The sequence below is a fragment of the Antrostomus carolinensis genome, unplaced genomic scaffold (genome assembly GCF_000700745.2).
Source record: "Antrostomus carolinensis isolate BGI_N321 unplaced genomic scaffold, ASM70074v2 scaffold6496, whole genome shotgun sequence".
Lineage (NCBI taxonomy): Eukaryota > Metazoa > Chordata > Aves > Caprimulgiformes > Caprimulgidae > Antrostomus > Antrostomus carolinensis.
The window spans coordinates 29,957-46,690 of NW_010319678.1; the positions used below are offsets into that span (position 1 = coordinate 29,957).

At 34.6% G+C, this 16,734-nt stretch overlaps 1 protein-coding gene across 1 annotated transcript in view; it reads right to left on the reverse strand.

The window, feature by feature from the left end:
* USH2A (usherin) overlaps positions 1–16,734 on the reverse strand; it is a gene marked incomplete at both ends in the record, with an annotated part of 53,998 nt that overhangs the window by 28,866 nt on the left and 8,398 nt on the right. The window contains 2 exons of the mRNA XM_010169326.1: positions 5,979–6,109; positions 6,847–7,042. Coding sequence (XP_010167628.1) covers positions 5,979–6,109; positions 6,847–7,042 — 327 coding nt within the window. The remainder of the gene's footprint in view (positions 1–5,978; positions 6,110–6,846; positions 7,043–16,734) is intronic.

Below are 16,734 nucleotides of genomic sequence, written 5' to 3' on the forward strand. Positions count from 1 at the left end.
ACTTAAGGTACACATGCACTCTCAAGTTCATATAGAAATTGGTTCCTGCATGAATTTAGGAAAGGAACTAATAATTAGTCTCAATTTGGGGAAAATTTGACTTAAAAATGGGAAATAAAGAAAAATAATATCTTCCTCTCTACAGACAGAGAAGTATCAAAATAATCCAGGAACACTCTGAAATGCTTGACAATGAATACTGTTACAAAGAAGTTGTACAAGCTGACAAATGTTTATAATACTGCAGAAACAGGTGTACCACAGGTCATAATATGGAAATCTACATCAAAATGGGTACAGCAAACCCTTTCTATAACTACATAAAAATCTAAGTGAATTATGAAGCGAAGTGGTTATTACTGTTACTATTTCTGTAAATCTAGCTTGCTCTGGAAACAATGATATCATGGAGAATACTGGTAGCAATTAATATTTAAAGATTTTGTTAATCAGGATTTCACCAGTTGTGCGCTGGAGATATTACTGAACCTTCTCCTCCTTGCCCTGACCCAAACCCTATTTGTCATTTAAATAAACAAACTCTCATTATGCTGGTTATAAGAGCAGAAAGCAATCTGTTCTTCTGTTGCTTATGCATGACAGGCTTAGTTCTGACCCAAACAGTAAGCAGACTGAAACAGTCTGTCTATTAACATGACCATCTTAGCACTAAATCACTTATGGAAGATATCTGTCTAGATTTTTCACCACGAAAATGAGTCTAGCCAAGCAGCACTACCAAGTGGTGGTGTATCTTGGGACCTCATAACTACAATTGTTATTTGATACAGAAAAATCACTGATGCTGAGTTAGCATATATCCCTTGTGTCATTTATATTTACGTATGAAATACACATTAGTCCCATATCCTTGAATGTAAACAGTTGTAAAAAGTATGCAAGCAATTTCCTCCTACACAAATCACAGCTACTGCATCATTGTCCTTATTCAGGAAGCAGAGTACCTGAGATTTCTGAGCCTGTTCAGTAACCTTCCCAGTGTCCAGTTACTAAACTGATACAGGGACTTAAGAAGAGATTTAAGTACCCAGGACAAAGGGTGACATATTCCAAAGAATTGTTTTAATTATTGTTCAGGGTGCAGTGAACTGTTTAGTCATAGCACTCATCTAGTAGGTATTCAACATGTACATATCATGGTCTCTCATCTTCTGACTGCTTTAAAATCTTGTTGACCATATGTATTCATAAAGTATAAAATTGAATTTGCTGGAAAAAAAAAATAGCTAGCCTAAGCCTTTCTGAAAGTTTAAACCATCTTTTTCTCCTTGAATATCCCTGTAATTTCAAATAGCTATTCTTTGGTGTCTGTAATATAAGAAACATATTGCCAGAAATGTAATCAAAAACTCTCTCCACTTCTGGAGAATAACTATGAGACATGGGTTGACATTACTAAATAAAAACTAAAGCTGACACTTTCCAAGTTTCATTTACCAAAGTTAACTTCTGGATTTGAAGCCCAAAACAGATGACAAAAGCCTTTTGCAGTTGCCCGAGTCATTACTAATTTCCATTATTTGCTCTCTACCGGGACAGAAACACCTTCCCTTGACCAGCTGGCAATACCCTAAAACTCACATTTTAAGGCCCATGGGTATATTTAGTTCCTGCATTAAATTCTTTCTGTTCATCCTGCTATTGCTGGCTTTGCAATTGATTTGTACCCATCTTGATGTTCCGCCTTTTTGATATAAACGCTAATCATACACTTCTCACTATCTTCTTACTTGATGCAAATCTGGCAAGAACCCCAGCATCCAGTTGACTGCAATCTCAGGAAGAGCAAGAGGGTTGAGGACTTTTATTATCTTTCACTTTTCTTCAGTTTAGGAAATGAGAAGTGTAAGGTGTGCTGGCTCACACACATAGGTTAATGGTCTGATCACCAAATACCTGAGAGTATTCTCAGTATGTCAGCTTTGGGAACTGAAAATTGAATAAGCAGCAATAATGAAGTTCCTTTTCACTCCTCTGCTATCTCTTCCTGTCATCCCATATAATGACTTTCAAAAGTCAGTAGCTTTCTACTACTTCTGCTCAAAATGTAAAATGAAGTGTTTACTCTCTGCCCATGATACTCCAAAGGGTGGGAGTGGACCAAATCCCCAAAATAACTTGACAGACTATCACAGAAAACCAGCATTTCCATGGTACAAAACACATCAGAAAGGAAGCCATGGAATTATTTAACATGAAAAGCTCATTTTCCTTCATTTTAGCAATAAGATTAAAGGTCTTTCATGAAGGGAAATCCAGGATTCAGACTACACAGTGTTTTATAACTTGATTTTTTATGGAATCCACTATGGACAAGCATTGACACGTTTGCATCCTTTATATTCTTTATTCTAGTTGATATATCTCTTGACTGAAATGCCCTTAATTAACTGCTTTACCTATGTTCTTTCCCTTGTAACACATATTCCAGTTATTTATTTATTGTCAATCACAATAAATGGGTTGAAAACTGTGTAGATGGAAAAATGAGAACAGGGGAGTGCTTATTCTAATTTTAGATCAAAGAATTTATCAACACAGTAAAATTATCAGAAATAAAGATTCTACTTTGGTTTAAAACATATACATAGACAGCTACTACCTAGCTTTTTCATTATGTATAAAAAAAATGAAATCAAACATTCAAAATTCTGAGGGAAAAAGGAATAAATTCAAAAGAGAAATATTTAGGGAGTGTACAGAAAGATAAAATCTGAAGTCTTTTCAAAAGCTTAATTGGTAGCACTGGAATCTGTTTCCATTTGACTCCTCAGAGAAAACAGTAACTAACATTTTGTTCATCTTCATGCCTTAGAGTTTTCTTGCAACCCAAGACAATACAGCTGCCACACTGACAGAAGGCAATTAAGTCTTTGTGACTCTCAACAATATCCTCTGTAGTAAAGTACAGCTTCTTTGCATCAATAAGTATATGATACATATTTATTTGCATGTTAAGAGTAAATTTTTAAAACTCAGAAAAAGCTGTGTAAATAAAGATGCCTAAATTCACTGAGACCAGAATGGTACTTCCAAAGACCTTTCAGCTTTGCCTAGAAACAAATGCCCTGGAAGAGAGTGGTTTTTTGTTTTTTTTTTCCCCACACTTTCATATGTGGCATATTATATTAGAATCACGAAAGGAATACAAACTGCTGTGCCTGTTTGAATATCTAAGCATTTCTAGACCAGTCCAAGTAAAAAGAAGCACAGAAAAACGAGTCAAGGATTGTAGCATAAGGGCCAGAAGAAATAAATCTCCAGCTATCCATACAGAGCAAGAATGATTACATCAGCAGTATTCTGGCAGAATTTTCTTGCATGTGAATGGTTAGGGAGAAGGGAAGAAGGCAGACAATTCTTCTTTCACTCCCATAAAATTCAGGCACCTCAAATAATTTATCTGGACTTTGTGATCATTTGAAATATTTTGTGACAATGTTCACAAAGAGTATACAACCAATGCATATCTTTTCTACACTGATTAGATGTCAATAACCAACACAAAATTGGACACATTTTCTCAGGCTGTAGCAATTCTCTTTCTTGCACCCACCAATCTCAAGGGAAGAACTCTGCAAAAAAGGATCCGATGAACTGCTCAGGGATGTACTGCTGCACCACTCCTCTAAAATCCCACTCATTACTATAAGCCATAAAGTTATAATTTTGAAGCTTTGAGTATGTTAGTTTGCACTTTAAAACACAAAGTTACACACTGATCTGTAGGCAGGCATGACCTGCAGATGTCCAAGAACTGAGAACCTATGCAAAGGAGAAATGCTACACACCTATATGGATTTCTCACCAAGGGTAGAGTGAAATAGGTGAACAGAAGAGGCATAAAGTTTTAATGATCAGTCCAAAGAATGCAGATAAGTGTAACCATGACACAGTAAGCTCTCTACCCATTCTGTAAGTTATCTATATTAATAATAATTCATTTGATGAGTAATTATTCTATGTGATTCAATAGATTAATTTGTGATTCAATGAATTGATTTTGGAACTTTGTAACTTTTGGAACTTAGTGACACAACTGGCACTTTTCAGAAAGAAAAAAATATTTATGAACTGCAGAAAATGGTAAGTTATGCAGTAAAAGTGTATTGCACCCCATTTTTGGCAAATTTCCTTGAAAATTATCATAGTGATGTGACAATTATTTTTCATGAGTAGGGTCCTTATTCCTTATGATTCCATCTTCCACAGGTCAAATTTGGAAACACTTCCTTCAATGATGCCTTCCTATTTCATGTAATTCATTTCAGCCTTTAGTCCCTAGCCTTATTAATCTGTTCTTTAATGCCTCTTAATCATTTTTCCCTGCTCTGCTTCTACAGCAGTCAACTGATGCTTTATAGAGCAACACAGTCTCCCCCATTTTTCCCATTTTATCTCCCCATTTATACTTCCATAGACAAACTTCATCAACATTCTTGTATACTTCACTATAAAGCAGTGATTTCTGTGAACTACTCTTCCTCTATCTATTAATCACAACTAAAGTTGTTTTTGTTTAACATTTCACCACAAACCATGGACATGCAAATCTGCATTTCCTTTAATTTTTCCTATACCTTAATAAATAGTCCTAACATGGTATCTGTGTTTTTGAAGTTTATTTCCATTTCTATGATGCTGTCAAGAAGTACCATCTTCAGAAGACAGAAGTTCCTTTAATTTTTCCTATACCTTAAAAAATAGTCCTAACATGGTATCTGTGTTTTTCAAGTTTTTTTCCATTTCTATGATACTGTCAAGAAGTACCATCTTCAGAAGACAGAAATTTATAAATTAATTTTTATTTGTACTACAGGGGATTATTAAAAAAAAACGTATTATTCTAAATTTGCATATCACTCAGCATATGCACCCATGCACAAGTCTTGCAAAGGTGCACACTTAGACAAACTGGGCATCTATTTGTAACACTATAGAACCAAGGATGAAAATACAACAAGATGCACAAGACCTCACTGTTAATAAAATGCAATAACAAGAGACATCATATGAAAAATGCTAGACACCGTTTTATGAAAAAAGTTTGTAAAAAGAGACAGAAAATGTGGCAACAAGCTGAAGAATTTTATGAAAAAAGTTTGTAAAAAAGAAGAGACAGAAAATGTGGCAACAAGCTGAAGAAGTTCTATCTCAATTCCCTAAAGAATAAGTTCTACATTTAAAATGTTTTTAAAATACATTTCAGACAAAGAAGCTATTTCTTCCCTATTCCTAACAAAATTCGGATTTTGGCAATGGACAGGACGTGTGAATAGAGCATTAAACACAATATATCTTTAATATATGTTCAAAACTTCAGTCTCTTTTCCTGCTTTTATATGATATGCATGTTTTGAAAGTTACAGATACTATCAGACTACACATCTTGCATGACATTGAGGACTATAGGCTTAAAAGGCATAGCTGATGGTGTTCTCTTCTCAGTATAACTTTGTGGGTTTGTTGGTTTTTTTTTTTTTTAATTGACTTTATGAATTAAAAGGGAGATCAATCCTTGTCTTGTTACAGGGAAAACTAGCTTAATTTCAGTTCAATTTCAGGCTCAGCTTATTGCCCAAATTTTCAAAATCTGTTAGTAATTTTAAGACAGCAACAAGACCTCCAAAACCACTCAAAACCTGGATGTTGTAACATTACTGAATGCACAGAGTAGCTGCTAATATCCCCACTATTCACTTCTGAAAATTCATACAGCATCTTTTATGCCTGTTGCTGACCTAGATGAAGAACTCTTCAACAGTTTGTCTCAAATTGCTTTCTGTGTTTTTTTGGCTTTCAGCCTCTGATGTAATTCAATTGTCATTTTGAAAAAGCTGAACTTAAGCATTTTTCAATAAAGTAGGTACCATCTAAATACACTTTGCAAAAATCTTACTGCTGCCTACCCAGCTGATTAAAATGTTTTGTTATTTTTCTGCATTGAGGCTACTTACATTGTCACACAAGAGGCTGTTATTTTTGGTGCCTGTTGCATAACAGTCACAGGGTTTGCAGACATCGATGGCTGAAAGATCTGCACCTGCTTGTCTGTAATGGAAATCCTTGCACAGCTCACAGTTCCTTCCTGCATGAAAGAAAGGTTATGCATTATGGCTTCCAATTCATTAAAATTAGCTGTATAATTCAAAATTAAAGACTCTATTCCTTTGAGAGAATTCTATAATTTTCAGGACGTCCATTTTAATGCACCTTTCATCTCTACCTGCCAATTTAGTGATCCAGAGCATATGAAACAATGAACCTGTTACAAACTATGTTTTACTCCATTAAACTTCCATCTGTTATATAATACCACACTTATATAAAAGCTGTGCCATGCAAATGCCTATACATTTTTTGGAAAAATTATCACTGAACCTGAAACTTTTCCTTTTTCCCTTTACCACACAAAGACGAGAAAACCATAATAGGAGAAAATTGTTTAAAAAGTTTTTGAATATACTACTTACACAGAATAGAATTCTTTACTCCATAAGCAAGAAAATTACATTACAGCAAATTTGACAACATTTTTAATATGTGACCTGTTAAACTGGCTCAGTTAGGAAATCTTGATATTCTGGATTTAAATGCTCTAGCACATGTAATGGAAACAGCTTTGAAACTATACATTCTAATTACTTATTAGAATGTGCTTTGCATGGTAGATTTTATACAAGATTGGATCACATAATTACTGGACTATCTGGATAATTTAAAAATACATACACATGAGAATTTATTGGAATGCCAGCCATCGAGCATTACTAATTTCAGCTGATACAAGACTTAGCCAAAAAGTGACTGTTTCATACGACTTACCAGTTGTGTTGTGTTGACAGTTATCACACACTCCACCGCTGCCGCTGTAGTGTTCCTGAGGAACAGGGTCCATCGCTAAGTCATAGTGGCAGCTTACTGAATGGCCATAACATTGACAAGGTTTGCAATTATAGGCATCAACTTGGTCACCTGGACGAAAAGGCTTGTCATTGTACAATGGCAAACAACGATCGCACTGAAATTAAAAAATAAAAAGGCATTTTTTTACCTTAAAAGAACACTATTATACTCTCTATATTCATGTTGTGTTCTATGTGGGTTTTCTCCCATTTACATATTAAAAATATTGGTTTTAGACAAGAAGTGAGAAAGCATATAGGGAAATAACAAAACCATCTTTAAAAAAAATAAATCTTTTAAGTTACTTTAACAACAGATTACAATGAAGAAAAGTGGGGAGAAAAAAACATTTTAAGTATTTAGGCACTTAATACAGGCTAACAACCTGAGATTAAGAAAGAATAACATTTTTAAGTACTCAGATACTCAACATCAGCTACCATGCTGAGACTAAGATTTAGTTAAACTTCTAAAGATGCAAAATGGTGCCCTCTGTGTTTGAGGCACTGAAGACATTCACCTAATACATCAATTTAGATGTATTTTAAACAATGCACATTATTGTAGTTTGTAGTATCTGTAGTTTGTACAGTTACCATTTGACTTTGGGAATGAAACAAAAGGCCTCCTATGGCCAAATACATTATGTTGTACAGTGTCTGAAATATCAGCACTTCTTAATGTGCATTTACCTAATGAAATTTTCAAAAAATACATTTAAACAAAAAATGTAAATCTCTACACATATTCAACTCTGACAAGTGATATTTTAAATATTACACCAATGCAATCCTAAGATACCAGGTACACTGTTTAAATAAACATCTACACAAACTGTCTTGTTTTCTTCAATTCTTTTAAAATTTATTCAATACATAGACTAATGATATTCAAGTACTTATTTAGCTTAAGTCTACTTTTTAAGTAGTCCAGGAGCACCTCAGAAACTCATTTTTTTATTTGGATGAACTCACAATATTACCTTCTAAGTAAGCTTTGAAGAATGTGAAGTTGGAATAATTTTCAGTTCATAATAGACTCTATAAAACTTGAAGGAGAAAATTTATTGTGCCTACTGGTTCATCAAGAACTAAAACCAAATCAGATTTCTTAAAATTAATGAATGGATAGCATTTTGGACAATTACATTCTCTTTATGGTGAACAATCCAACTTTTATGAAATTGGCTCAAAGAACTGTACATGTTGGCACTGGAGAGATGTTTGTTTAGAATATTTTTTTCATTTAACTGGCATTGGTGAAAGTACATTCCCCAAATTCTGATGCCTTCATGGATCTAAGAAATAAAAATGTATTGCAATTATAATTTCCGTCTTTCAGAAAGAATTTAAATGCTTCAAAATAAGTTGCTTCCTGTAAAGTATTTGGGCAACTGCTTCCATCTAAAGTTCCAGAAGAGTGCTCATCTTCCTTCATGTCTACTATCCTAAGCACTATTATAATTACTAAGGCCCAGTGTGCCTACATCACCTATACAGTGATTATTAGGAAACTATACTCAAGTTTCTAAACTGTTTTACTCACAGCTGATGCTGAGTGGGAAAGCATCACCTGTAGGTAAAATGAGCAACTGAATTAGAAAACATAAGCTTAAGATAGTGCAAGAACTGCAGATGAGTCACAATGCATAACAAAAGCAACCTGGGAGAGAAAATAAAAGCGCGAGAATTTATCAGCTGAAATTTAGCTTTAATAAACAAAATTAACAGTAAGAGATAGCAATATCCACTGCACCTTTTTGCAATCTGTTTAAAAAACAAACAAACAAACAAAAAACCAAACAAAAAACCCAACAAAATCCCACAACACTATCATAGCAAAGAAAAAGGGGTTTTAAGGATGAAAATTAGCAGGGCTTCACTTAGGACTCTGAACTCTGACCTTTGTTTACGAGAAGAATCACTGCCTAATTGTGATTAGCCCAGTTTAAGTGCACCAAGGGGAACACCTTGACTATAATTGTTCAACAACTTACACAGCTTAAACTTATTCAAGTCCTTCCCTTATTCACGTCCATGTTTCCTCTCTCTAGTCACTCCCTCTGTCTCTACATTGAGGAAAATCAGCATTACACAGCACCAGCAACACAAGAGGGTTCATTCCCGCATTGCACAACTTGGGAAGTGTAAGAAAGAAACCCGAGCTCCAGCCACACCATCCCACTGATGCAGCTTCCTCCTTGCAGCATGTATATGGAAACACATCCTCCTTGAAAGAAAAACAGTACAGGAATACCTACCAACCTGCCAGCCCTGAATTTCCATTTGTGCATGACCAGCCACATAGCTGCTGAAGGCATTCATAACTTCATTTTGGATTTAACCTTAGATCTGTTACACACGCACACCTGTGTTTGTACCTATTGTTAAATGACACACTAAGGAGTAAAGGAGAAAAAGATGGCATTCGACTACATAACACAGAGCCTCATTGAACTAATATATCTCTTATTCTGTGACTTTTAAAACTTTGACAAAACTTTTTAAAAGCCTTGGCAAAAAAGTAGTCATTCTAAAGTTGCCAATGACTGCGAAGCAATTGCTGTTCTAGTAGCTGTCACACCTGTATGCATTAAAAATGTTTACTGGACTCCCACATCATCCTGCTGAGTTTGTCACACCTTTATTAGGTTAAGAATTGCATTTAACTTCTAGACCTGCTGCGTTTAACAAACTTTTAATAGCATGATGATGTACATATGGCAATCATCAGTTCTTCATTCACCAAATGTAAACTCTGTATTTGTTCAAAGCAGCACTGTTGAGATTCTCAAAGGTATCCAGAGGTTTAGGTTTCAGTTCTTGTCTACCACATGTAAAATGGATAGGTAAATTCCCAAAAAGCCTTTGAAAAATCTGAATAAGGTCTAGCAGCAGATTTTAAAAGTATGTTAATACTTGACAAAATAAGCCTTTCTCCATAACCGTAAAACCAACAAACATGCAGATGTCCTTATTCTCAGTTACATCCAGGCCTTTCAGAAAATATGTTAAATACATGGCTTTCCCTGTGGACAATAACAAACACGTCCTCTTGATATGTACTATCTCAACCGCTCACCTTCTATGAAAACAGTTTTCTGAGAAAACATTATATGAAGTCAGATGGTCAAAATACTTAGATCATCTTGGCCCAATTCATTAGTCTAAAATTATGATTAAAAACTTATTTTCAACAATGAATTCAGGAAATTTTTTTTTTGCTAAAATTATTAAAAACATACCTTCTCAAAATTCCTGAATCCAGCACACTTATGGAAAGATGACCAGTGACTTTGGTTTAAGCCTTTATGTGCCTTACTTGCTTACTACTTATATGTGCCTTACTATGTTACTTACTAGCCACTAAGAATCTGAGGATAGTGCCTCTGAAGAAACGGTCAACAAATATTCAAAGAAATACTTCAGAAGGCAATGGTGACAATACTTTAAGACTTTCAATAAATCATGATCAACTAGAACCTTCTACTTCAACACTTCTAAAATATCCCACTGCTTGCCTCTGGGTGGCATCCTTTTTTTTTTAATGTTATATTATACAGAATTTACTCATTTTTAAACTTTCTTAACCTGTGTAGGAGTTCCCATTTCACATCCATCAGTCGAAGTTCAGTTGCAATAACCAGTGTACATACACATCTATAATATACATATTATCCATCTGCTTCTATAATATACATACATCATTAACAGTGCACAGATTTAAAAGTCTGCTGAAGTGATATCAAGATCAGAATGCTACCTTCTCAGGCATTTTGAAATGCTGTCTTGTCTTTGAAAAACTCCATTATGTGTATCACCCAACCGTGCTTATTTATGTTGCCCTGTAAGTGTTGACTATAATAGGATAGTTAATCACATGCTATTTTTCCCTTCCTACAAGATCCCGATCTGTACCCAAACGGACAGTATGCTTTCACTCCATTTAGCTTCATTAGCCAAATAAATATGGCTTCTAGGCAGTATCTATTCCAGTGTATCTTAGCCCTGCTCTGAAGACAGCAACCTTAATTTCCCCACGGCTTTTCTTCAGCACCCTCACTACAGCATTTGACTATCTATCAAGACCACATGTTAGCAGAGCTTTGAACCATATCTGTCTCTTGTGAACTCCCCAAAGACCAAAGAGCTTTTAAACTCAAAAGTCAGGTTTTATTAGCAGAAAAAAAAAAAAAAAAAAAAAAAAAAAAAGCTAAAACACTCTAAGTGACTGAGGAGGCCAGAATAGAAATGAAGAGTGTCTTATGGAGTTCCATCGTAACACTCCACATACCTTAAATGGATGCAACATATTTTACAAACTAAGTATAGCCATAACAGATGGTTTACAAACACTGTATGCCAAACAGCATTCTAAGAAAAGATACTACTGTTGCTTTGCAATGGCAAAGTGACTAGCAAACACCCTGACTGGCAAAGAACACAAGATCTACCATTCTAAATGCCAGATTCCAGCAATGGGACAAAACCGAGATCTCAAACACTAGCACAGATGTTGTCAGGCAGCGTAAGATACATTTCTACTCAACTCCTCTTTCATTTATGCTTTTTTTGGTGAAGCTTAAGCCACACTAAGTCCTACAAAATCAAAGCATATGCAATCATTCTGACAATCACGTCGCTCTATAAAATTATTCACACTTAAATTCTCCAGGATTAAAATTCAAAGTTATTTTCAAATCAGACATCTACTCCATCTAACTCTCATTTAGACTCCAACCCTGTAGGACTTCTGTAAAATAAGAGATGGAGAAGGTATGTTTTGCAGATGATGAGTTTGGCATATGTTCTTGTTTTACCAAAGCTCTGACTTGCTCAGGAGATCTTGTGTTTATTTTTCCCCTCTTTCTACCTTACCTGTTTGGAATAAGCCTTTGAATTCAATTCTCCAGTAACATTACAGAGTGCTGTAGCCACAGTTACTAGGTTTTCTAGGGTTAATTTCACTCTTCTGAGGAAGCTATTGCATGGGATTTTTTTTCTTTATAGTTTTAGTGAGGTTAAAAAAAAAAGTGCAGATTGCCTAATCACTTGGGCACTTAAATGGAATACATAAAAAATCATAGAAGTGCAATAAAAATATGTGGCACTATGATTTATAACACCTACTTCCAACAACAGTGAAGCATCAGCCAAGTTGTGTCTCAGTTTTCTTTCACATATAAATGAAATAAATACCATGCACAGTGGATAAGCCCCTGAAAATAATTTTCAGGCTGGAACAGCCTTCTTAACTTCTGAGAGGTAACAATAACAACCATAATGCTAGTTGCCATCTGCCCACCTCTTAAGTAAAACTTAAAAATGTCAGATCAAAATGTATAAGGGACAATGACCACTTCACAATTCTTTTGACACGTCATCAACTGTGCAAAAAAATCACAAGGTATCCGAGATTGCAACAAGTTCTTTCAGTATTTCAGTAATGCTTGTACACAAATTGTTTTAGAAGTCTGGATCTTTGAACTGTAAAATTTTAATAGTTCTCCAGGGATGGATTCATGGACAAACCCATAACTTTCACAGACATGACAAAAGTTCTTTAAAATTTTCAGGCATGTAAGACTACTGGACTAGGTGCCTTTCTGCTTCCCCTTTTCTGAAACTCCAGTCAACCATCTGCCTGCTTGATTTCCTTTCTTTTTATTCTGATATAACCAGCTTCCTCCCAGGCCTTTCCCTCTGGATATACAAATTATGGCACAGAGCTTACCAAAAAGTGCATTTTTTTGCTAGCTTGCTTGCTTCTGCAAGATAGAAGCCTTTGTTATTAAGTGAGTGACCACTTACTATAGTCCATATTTACAGCTCCTCAGGTCCCGATGTATCATTAATTCCAACATCTAACATGATAATACAGATTGACCTCTAACTAAGATTTAGATAGATTCTTCTGTGACAACATAAAAAGCCTTATTTTTCCAATTCTTGGTAAATCAACAATGCCATATCCAGTTTCCAGACAACAAATGTTAAAGACTACTAATTGCACAGAAAACTCTGAAGACCTGAAGTATTTACTGTATCCAATCACACTGTCACTTCCATTCATACTCTTTCAAGCATTTATCAGAGTTGCTTTATCTATTTTAAATTCTATTTTCTATTATCATTTCTACAATTATTCCTGTATATTTTGCCATTATGTTACTCTACTAAGTACTGTATGACTGATTTAAAGGAGGCTCTGGGGTTGTAAGGTAAGGCTGACCATGTTTGATTGTCTTGTTTTTTCATGGACTGTTTAAAGTTTTTCATGTGACATCATGGAAAGATCTTGAACATACTATTACTCATGTCTGTAAATTAGTCTTTGCACATAAATGTTACCAAAATCTGGACTCTACTGTTGGTGCCTCAGTTTCCATTTATAAAAGGCAGAGCAATTTCCCAAAGCCAGACACAGAAAAATTGGTAAATGAAGATGCTGAACATTTTTTTCATAAGATGAGAGACAAGCTCTGTGAGGATTTATTTCCTCTTCTTTCTTAATCTGGTCCCTCAACACCTGCATATCATTCTTAAGCATTTCCTTCTTCCCATCATCTCAAATTTCATAGCAACATATTTCTTCATCAAAACAGAACTTGGGAAAAAAGAAATTTAAAAAAAAAGAAATTCCATTTGGTATATCAAATTTCATAACACAGTTCTGAAAATAAATAAACTAAGATTTCTATTTGTGATGAATTATGCAAACTTTTAATTTCTGGTATTGCTTTGCTGTGCAACATCTATCCAGATGTATACACCAGATAAATTCAAGATGGTAATTTCAGTTGTATTAGTGTAAATGTGACAGAAGTGACAAGGACATTCTTTGCCATATGTTAAGAGCTTGTCAAGGGCTCTCTGATTTCTGGTCCAAGACACTGAAAAAACCCTCAACAAAAAACAACCCCAAAACAAAAAACCTTCTTGTACCCCCTCAGTTGTGATGACTTACTCCCTGTTAGTACAGGACAGAAGTTAAAAAAATAAAGACTCTTTGCGGATAGTGCAATTTCTTCTCAAAATCATTTGCCCACCAGAAAGTTCGTATTTGGAAAGTTCCATCATCATATGCTTAATTGAAGCCAAAATAATAATAAAATAATAAATACCTAATTTACTAGGGTGGGAGCCTAAGGAACATAGGTGTAAGTCTATAAGACAGTTTCATCAATGCTAAAGATAATAAAAAATCAGGACGGATTTTGGTTTTGCTTTTAGGTGTGTACCTTACAAAAAAAAAACCTTCATGCTGTTTGGATTTAGTATAAATCCTTGATAAAATTCAAAGTATCTAGTGATATATTTGCAAATATTAATTCTATTTTATTACTACTTCTAGTTTATTTCATATTTGTAGATACTGACATGGTCATTAAAGAATAAGGAAAATAATTAAACAACATCCTCATTGTACTCTGAATATGGTTAATTCAAGCTTCTCGGTTATAGTTAGAATGCATAGATGCCAAATCAAAATTATTACATTCACTGAAACAACCTATTAATATTGACAGAAAATATCTGGTAAGGCAGATATATCATTAAGATGTTTTTGGTTTGTTTTCACAAGGTAGCATAAGTCTTGCAAGAGTGCTTGGTGAACTTCCAGATCTTATTAAATATTTATAATTAATCTCTACAAAGTAACATTTCACAATATGTGTTCTAATTAAAAGGACACTGTCAGTTTGATATTTTTTTTTCTAATTTGACCCATCTAAAAATTTCAAATTTCTGTTCAAATTCCATTTAGACTGTAGATCCTACATTTCTGCTTAAAAAACTTGAAAATTTAGATCCCTAATGAAATTTTACAAAGATCTTTCACATGATTATAAGCGCAATATCAAATGCTCTCAGGTTAGCACTTCTTGCTCTGTTCTAGCAAGCACAGATTGCTTGGGGATTTTTGATGTGAGATTAGTCTCCCCTTTGCTACTACTGTTGCTATTCCATAACCCCTTCTTAATTTTTAGAAAGCTTATTTCCAAAAGGCATAAATCTAGCAAGGAATACAACACATACTCATGATGGAAATCTAACATTCAGTGGGATTGTGGGATTCATTCCTTTGATGTAACTCATTCTTTCTTAACCTCAACTTCTTTTCCTTTCCCCCACTCCCAATATAAATAATTAATCTAGGGACAGAATCTTTTATTTGAGCAAGTTTTCTTAATTCATACATCACAGTTCTGCTTTTGCTAAGTTGTATGTGAAATGCTTCATTCAACGAAAGGGTTGTCAAGCATTGGAACAGGCTGCTCAGGGAAGTGGTTGAGTCACGTCCCTGGAGGTATTTAAAAGACGTGTAGATGCGGTGCTTAGGGACATGGTTTAGTGGTGGACTTGGCAATGTTAGGTTTACGGTTGGACTTGATGATCTTAAAGGTCTCTTCCAACCAAAACGGTTCTATGATTCAAAGGCTGCATGAAAAATGCAAACTGGCAGCATTATTCTAAGCTCTCCTCTATATATTTCTCTAGTAGACTATGACCAGCCCCATTTTGGTTCTCTTACAGCCAAGAATTATAAAACTATAAGGAAAATAATAATTTTGCATCTTGGTAAGTTTCAACTATACATTACATTTCACAGAATCCCTCTTCACTGACAAATGCTGTTCTTAAGAGCATAGCAAAGTAACGATAAGAATGTATTTTCTAGATTTTACCTAGATTTTTTGATATGACCTTTTAATTAATTCCAATAAATTTAACCTTAATATAGCTATCTGAAAACACAGAGCAGTAAAAAGTAATATTAAGTTTGTTCTTTTATTAGAACAATCATGCTGCAACGACTGATTATTTTAAAGATAACAATGTCATATATGACTGTAAAAAGTATGGGGAACTGACATTTTAAAGGCTGACTTTAAATAAATTTTTTCAAAGCTCAATTTTCAGTGTTTTAAAAAACCACTATCCAAATCACTGGTTTAGATCAAAATAAGACCCCCCCAAGAAAACAACTTCCAAATAAATATGTACAAGCATCTCTCAGTATTTTCTTGACTGTACTCAGCTATGCAAGAGACATTTCAAATCAAGTCCAAAATGCTTTAACTTTTCCCATTTTAGAAATATTTTGTAAAACAAATGCATTAAAATATCTCATTCTTAGCTGAAGTCAGAGACTGTAATCTACAGATGTCCCAAGTATCTACAGATGTCCCAAGTATCTACAGAAAGGTAAATCTATGTTAGTGTTTTACCTTGGATTAGGCATGCAGTTTTGAAGCAAATCTCCAAATTTCCTGCATTTACTGTGCTTTGATTTGTATCACGGAGCTGTCTTGGAACATTTGAACTGTTCCCTTTCAAATGAAACTAAATCAGAAGTTGAACTCCAGGACTGTGCCTACTGCATTCCATCTACTGAAGGGTCTGGAATGCATAGCACAAGACTAAGACTAGAGGAAAGAGGACTAAGACTAGAGTAAAAGAGGAAAAAAAAAAAAATCCCTGAAGCACATCTGCTGTCAACATTGGATCTTCACTACTTTTTCACTCTACAAATAATTTGCTAGTTTCTACAGCAGGTAGAGCCATAATCTTTATTAGATGCTGACAGTCTAAATTCAAGGTTTACACCTAATGTTTGAAAGTAGCATAATCCTCTAAGAAGAAATCAAATCCCTAAACACAGCACCCCTAGTCGTTTGTGGTGGAACGACTTTTGTCAGGGGTTGGGGGTGGGGAATTTTTTTTTTCCCCTTATTTAATACAAACTCTGCTATGGAAATATTCCATATAAAAACTAAGACAAAACTAACACACATACATGCAC